This window comes from Rhinopithecus bieti, unplaced genomic scaffold (assembly GCF_001698545.2).
Source record: "Rhinopithecus bieti isolate Rb0 unplaced genomic scaffold, ASM169854v2 scaffold_11744, whole genome shotgun sequence".
Classification (NCBI taxonomy): domain Eukaryota; kingdom Metazoa; phylum Chordata; class Mammalia; order Primates; family Cercopithecidae; genus Rhinopithecus; species Rhinopithecus bieti.
Window position 1 is genome coordinate 1,137,900 of NW_016807094.1, and position 7,056 is coordinate 1,144,955.

General features: G+C 42.2%; 1 protein-coding gene across 3 annotated transcripts in view; it reads left to right on the forward strand.

The window, feature by feature from the left end:
• The first annotated feature begins 657 nt into the window (after positions 1-657).
• Positions 658-7,056, forward strand: part of KRT23 (keratin 23) — a 15,061-nt gene continuing 8,662 nt past the window's right edge. Inside the window, exons 1-3 of one of the 3 annotated variants that reach the window (XM_017880153.1) lie at positions 658-955; positions 1,309-2,052; positions 6,628-6,710. In XM_017880153.1, the coding sequence (XP_017735642.1) occupies positions 1,657-2,052; positions 6,628-6,710 (479 nt within the window). In that variant the 5' untranslated portion in view covers positions 658-955; positions 1,309-1,656. Of the gene's footprint in view, positions 1,173-1,287; positions 2,053-6,627; positions 6,711-7,056 lie in introns of those variants that run through there. The other 2 variants (XM_017880154.1, XM_017880155.1) reach the window with 2 other exon arrangements.

Sequence of the window (7,056 nt, forward strand, 5' to 3'; positions counted from 1 at the left end):
GTGGACTTCATCCCAGGCACAGGAGGTGGCTGGGCCTGGCTGGGGGCTCCCAGCTTCCACCATGAAGTGGGATGCCAAGGTGTCTGCCCCTCCGGAGGACCTCAGCATCCAGAAGGGGCAGTTCCTCCTAGAGGGTCACCCAACTCATGCAGGAGAATTCAGAAAATGATTGTTGAAGGAGGTAGCCCTTGAACTATAGAGGAGGTGGGGTGGGTGACTTTCCAGGCAGGGAGGACAGCACAGACACGGGCAGTGCCACCTAGGAATTCATGTGCTCAATTACACTGCACATGCAAATCATCTCCGGATCATTCACCCCTGTGAGACCTTGATTCTTTCTCTGCAAAATGAAGACAACAACCCTTGCCTGGCTACATAAAGAGTTGTGAGGATTCAATTAAGAATATAAAAGAGCTACATCAACTGGCAAGTCCTATTCTTATGAAAGAGAAGTGTGGTACAGGACCTGTCAAGATTCAACCCCAGATAACAGTGCTATGTGGAGAAAGAATCTAGCCCCAGCTCTGCCACTAACCTCCACCACCATAGGCCTCAGCTTTCCTCATCTGTCCGATTAGTGGCTTGGAACCAGACAGGCTAGAAGCCCTTTCTGCGCTGGTATTTTATTGTAAGTCCCCTTTAAATCTAGCTGCCAGTAATTAGCACGTGGCTTCCGCCCCCAGACTGCTTCTTTATTCATTCCTAACCTTTACCTTGGCAGATGAAATATAAGATTCATCAACCACATTTGACAGCCCATGGCAGGTTTCCTGTTTTCCATCGTCCCTCTGCAGGTCACAGACACACAGAACCCAGCCGTGGCAGGCTCAGCCAGGGTCCGGGGCTGCTCACAACGGCTGCATTCCTCCCCGAGGGCCAAGGGAAGTCCTGAGCGCAGGCCAGGGTTGTTTGGTTTTGAGGTGTGCTGGGATGAAAGGCACCCTGGAAGTGGAAGGTTCGGTCATTCATTAATTAATTATATCTATAATTGAGGGTTTGTTCTTAAGAGCGAGTCCTTTGAAAGTACTTTCCTTCAAACAGTGACTGTCACAGAGGCATCAGATATTCACCATCTTCTCAACTGCCTCAGCACAGCGAGCTTTATTCCAGGACTGGAGATCCTGTTCTGAGCTGGCTCTCCCTTCTCAGGCTCACTCACCCTCCCTTTAGAGGTGGAGCTTACTGGGGGTGGAAAAAGGTTTGTGTATCTCTGTTGTTTAATGTCTGTTTTTTTGTGGTTTTTTAAGGAAATCTATACTACACCGAATATGCTTTCTTTTGCGTGGACTTTAACCTAACCCTTTCCAGGTAAGTGAACAATGGAAAAACTTCACAGCAAGATTAGAAAGATACCTGAGCCTAATACCCACCTGATGCCGTGGGCCACACCTCCGGTTACCAGGGGAAGGGAGGAAGCAAACTGTCATATTGATGTGGCTCTAAACAACAACAGTGTGCGAAGGCCCGGGGCACTTTGGGATTGACCAAGAGGAAACACAGGTTGCACAATGATACGATCTTGTCGGTACAATTGTCAGAGAAGGGAACTCCCACAGCAAAGGCCATAAAACCATCCAGGGCAGTCTGGGGAGGCTCAGTTCTGTGGTACCAGGGAGTGGAACAGAGCCCAGCCCCATCCCAAACACAGATGGGACCATGAACTCCAGACGCAGCTTCAGCCAGACCCCCTCGGCCTCCTTCCAAGGCACCGGAGATGGCTGGGGCCGGCCCAGGAGCTTCCCCAGGGCTCCCACCGTCCACGGCGGTGCAGGGGGAACCCGCATTTCCCTGTCCTTCACCACGCGGAGCTGCCCACCCCCTGGAGGGTCTTGGGGTTCTGGAAGAAGCAGCCCCCTCCTAGGCGGAAATGGGAAGGCCACCCTGCAGAATCTCAACGACCGCCTGGCCTCCTACCTGGAGAAGGTTCGCGCCCTGGAGGAGGCCAACATGAAGCTGGAAAGCCGCATCCTGAAGTGGCACCAGCAGAGAGATCCTGGCAGTAAGAAAGATTATTCCCAGTATGAGGAAAATATCACACACCTGCAGGAGCAGGTAAGCTACTGGGTAACCCGGGAGCTCCAGGTGGGGCTGCTTTGCCTGGGAACCCTCGGGAGGAGAAATCAGTCCAGAAGACAATTGCCAGGAAAATGGCAACAGCGCTTGAAGTAATGGTGCACAAAGGTTTTGGGGAATGTTTTCTTATTATACCTTAAATTTGGAGTTGGAATCGTCTGTTCTGTATAATTAATCTTCTGTCCCTGGATAATGTAGAAAAAGAAGGCAGCAAAAATGACAGAAGTGCTACAGACTGTTTCGAAAATGAGACTACCTGATCTCTCACACACCAAAAACGTCTTTAAAATGTAAGGCAACCAGCTGCTGTTTAGTGTCACTTATGACCCAACGATGTCATAGAAATGATAAGGGCCAGTATTCATGCTGCATGCTCAGTGCACCAGGGATAAGAAAATGTTTGCTTTCTCATTACCTCAGTTCTGCTCCACCTCAAATTTTTTTGAACAATATGGTTATCCATCAACAAAAGGCTGTTAGACTATTTTGAACATTACACCTAAAAGTTATCACCACCCAGCATATAGGTCACCGTGACATCCCTAGATATTTCCGCTTGTGGGTTGGTTGAAGATAAAGTTGCTCACAGTTCTGAGAATGGCATACCACTAGAAACAATAATAATAAAATGAGCATAATTTTTAGAACCTGAGAGTTAGGATGGCTATAAAGACCTTCTTCAAAAAAAAACTAACTCTGTAACCAATCCCCCAAAAAAACTAAGCACATACCTTCCAAGATGTCTCATAACATTAGCTAGAAGTAGAAGGAATCCAATCATCTTATAGGTTATTTTTTAAAGCTATCTAACTCCCTCTTATATAAAGCAGTCCCAGAAAATTCTCTGTAAGACTATGATTTAACCTCCCCTAGAAAGAGCATCACAAGTTTCCAATATTTATACCATATTATTTCACAACACTCAGTCATCCTTGCTTGAATGTAGGAAGGACCAGTCAAGATAATATAAATCTGTCCTTGTAATGAACCCTAATTATTGAATAATCAACCTAATAACTGACTGTAATTACCTTAACTATATAGTGCATGGTTGTCTTTGTGAAAAAAAAACAAGGTGACTCAACAGTCCTCATCATGTTTTTTTGTTTAGTAAAGTTGCTTTGGTTGTAGAAAGGAGGAATTAAAGATTTTTGCAAATGGAGAGCAAAGGGAGACCATGACTCCCAAAAGAAATACAAGGTTAGAACCGATCAAATAATTTAGGAGCTAGCAGAAGAGATTTAACCAAAAAAAAAGGGAGGAAAGGGAGGGAAATGTTTATTGAGCACTTATTATGTACCTAGGCATCCTGCTGAATATTTAATACACATATCAACACCATCCAAGAGCATTCTGCAATGATGGAAATGTTCCATATTATTTTATTTGATTCTGCAAGAACCCTGTAAGGAAATGGAAGCTTGGAAAAAAGTGAAATAGCCATCCAAAGCCATCAGCAAGAAGCAGAGGTGGGATTCTAACTCAGGTCTGTTTCCAGTAGTCTCATAAATTTCACTACAGCGTGGTGCTGCCTAGCCCACCTCATACAAAAAAATGACACTTAGTATGAATAAACATAATGCATTATACTTGCATCATTAACCACACAACACATATTTCATACACATTATCTCATTTAATCCTCACAACTGTGTGAAGCAGGTATTTTTATTCTCAATTTATAGATAAGGAGACTGAGACGTAATCGTTGTCTAAATCCTTTGAAACAGAACTGAGAAAAGTAAGTAGGTGCAATGGGGGGTTGGGGAGCAACCTGCCCACCCTTCAGATGACCTGGAATTCTGGGTTCTGAGATTAAATAGGAAAATTCTTTAGCTTTGAATTGCATTCTTTTCTGGATTTTTATGTCTAACACTGTTTTCTCCACATTTGAAGAAAGCAACTCTTTAAAGTTCAGATTGTCTATCTACCCCAAACTCCCTCATTTGAAGATGAGAAAACAGAGGTGCAAGGAGGTCCCGCAATTACCTGAGGTTTATGCTTCCTGGATCTTGGTGAAATGCTCTGAGTGGATACAGCTCTCCCGCACCCTCACTTTAAGTGTATTAAATGTCACTCCAAAAGTTGATAAGAAGTTGAGTTTAAAAATTAATTCAATCCTTTTGAAATCCAGAATTGGACATAGTCATAGGAGTATCATAAATAAAACACCTTGAATGATTCTCAATCGGACTATATTTGGCATTTTAGTTTACAGTCAAACATTCTATTTCCTCTCCCTGGTAGGAGATCAAACATCCTGAAGCAACAATGTTGCACGAATATACCAACTTGCTTTTAAAAGAATTAACTCAGGGCCTTCAGGAGAATCTGGAATGTGCTCTATATCAAGTACATTTCAGAATTCACATTTGAGTGCTATGAGAATGATAGCTGGGGAAATCAGACACTTGAGGTGGACTTTGCAATGGATAAATTACCAATTTAACTCAGAAAAGATAAATAAGCCCATAGACAGTATTTTTGATTTTCTGATTCTCTGGATGTAGGTTAACACCTCATAGTATGTGTCAAATAGAAGTTGAAAACCTCAGTGCACAAGTAAGTAAGGGTTACCCCACAATGGTCCCCAGGCTCTTTGGGATAGAGCTACTTTTCATTTTGCATGAGCTTACATAACGCAAAGAATAATTGGTCCGGAGGGAGAAGTATTGGTAAGAATGCCCCTAAGCAGCACTGTGGAGAGGAGAACAGTAAATACCTAAAAGTATCCTTTTTTATAGCAAGGGAAGAGGCCATAGCACCACTTGGAATCCCACAAGGGGAAAAAGAATGAGGCAGAAGCAGCCAGCCTGGCTATATCCCACCGTGAACAGAAAAAGTCTGAGCAGGCATCTCAGCATATAGAACCTGGAGATGCTCGCAGTGTAGTCAGTGACTCTACAAAAGTGCTAGATTTTAAAACAGAAAAGTGTATTTTTTACTTTTTTCTGAACTAATTCAGTTTCCACCAATTTTTCACTGTCTATAATATGCCAAGAATATGCTATTTGACATTATTTGACGTACTCTCTTCTAATTCTCATAACTCTTTGATGAAGTAACTATTACTATTGCTATTTTACGGATGAAGAAACTGAGACTCAGCCAAGTTCACCCAGCCAGTAAGTGTGGAGCAGGATCCCAGGCCCAGCTCCTTGAGTTCCAGACCCAGCATTTGTGCCATCTTTAAATCCTGCTATTGTGCATTCATGATACCAAATTCCATAGGATCAGTGGAGCTTTAAACACGACAAGATTTTTAAAAGGTGCCTTTGTATCGAAGTATAACTTTGTCCTAAGAAAATGCTTTCTAAATAAAGAAATGAGCTATATAAATATAATGAGAATTACCGAGGATTCTCTGACTCCAACTAAATTACAGAAATTTAGACCTAAGACCTCTAAGGTCCTCTGTCTCTAGTGCAGACTCCTTATTTGACAACGGATGAAACTGAGGCCTGGAGAATAGAGTGATGCAGCCTGATGCATCCACTTGGATGGTTAAGAACAGAGCCAGAACCAAAAAAAAAAAACTCCAAGTTTCTAGTCCAGCACAATACTTGGTATAAAAGCATTATTACACTTTTGACAACGAGATATCTTCTACCCTAAAGACAGTGACATACATTGAATGTGAGCTATTTCTCTGACTATAACATATCTACAAGTGTTTATAAATCATAAATGTATACACAATTGCTCGAGTAAGTGCTTTCAATAATATTTTTATTTGTAAAGTAAAAAAAATTATACAAACATCTAGTGAAAGTCTTTAACTGGAGGCCTTACCACTACTAAAGCTTATTAACCATGTTCTTTAGATGGTAAGGAATTATTTCAGTTAATATTTTAATAGCTACAATGAGAGCATTCTCATCCCAGAGTAAGTTGCAATGACGTAAACACATCTATAAGTTATGTGTATGGCTATAGTCACTTTGGGCAAAAAAAAAAAAAACAAAAAACTGTGTTCTGTGATGACTATTACAAAATACATTGAATATTAGTGTTTGCTCAGTAACACTGATTAGAAACATGAATGCTATCACAAGTAAGAATTAGGTTCATCTAAAATAATAATTTTTGTACTTTTGGAGGGCTGAACTAATTAAAAGTAATGGCAAAATCACTTTTCACCAACCTAACACAATAAGAAAAGGATCAGAACCTAAAGTCCTTTTAACATCTTCAGCTGTGGATGAGCTTAATTAAGCAAAATGCTATGACATGTCCATAACCTAAAAAGTTAGAAGGCATTTTGAATAATTACTGTCCTTCCCCTTCCTGTATCATTCTTTCAGCAGTTGCATCAATCCAAGCCTGTCAAAACTCCATGTAAAAGAAGAAAGGCAGTAACACTGACTGCAGATCATATTTTTACTTTAAAAGCAATCTGCTTTGCACCTAGTATGTGCTCACTAAGCGTTTACTGACTCGGTCATTCATTGTTCCACTGCCAGAACAAGAAGTGGTCTGTACTAACAAGTCAAATATTCAGCGGTCATGTGTGGGTGTGTCCAAGCAAGATAACCTTTTGTGCATGTTTTACAGATAGTGGATGGTAAGATGACCAATGCTCAGATTATCCTTCTCATTGACAATGCCAGGATGGCAGTGGATGACTTCAACCTCAAGTAAGTTCCTTCTTCACAGTGTTGTTCGGGTTTTTGTTTGTTTGCTTTACAAAAGAAAAACTCAGCTGGGCGCGGTGCCTCACGCCTCTAATCCCAGCACTTTGGGAGGCCAAGGCAGACGGATCACAAGGTCAAGAGATCGAGACCATCCTGGCAAACATGATGAAACCCCATCTCTACTAAAAATACAAAAATTAGCTGGGCATGGTGGCACATGCCTATAGTCCCAGCTGCTTGGGAGGCTGAGGCAGGAGAATCACTTGAACCTGGGAGGTGGAGGTTGCAGTGAGCCGAGATCACGCCACTGCACTCTAGCCTGGCAACAGAGTGAGACTCCGTCTCAAAA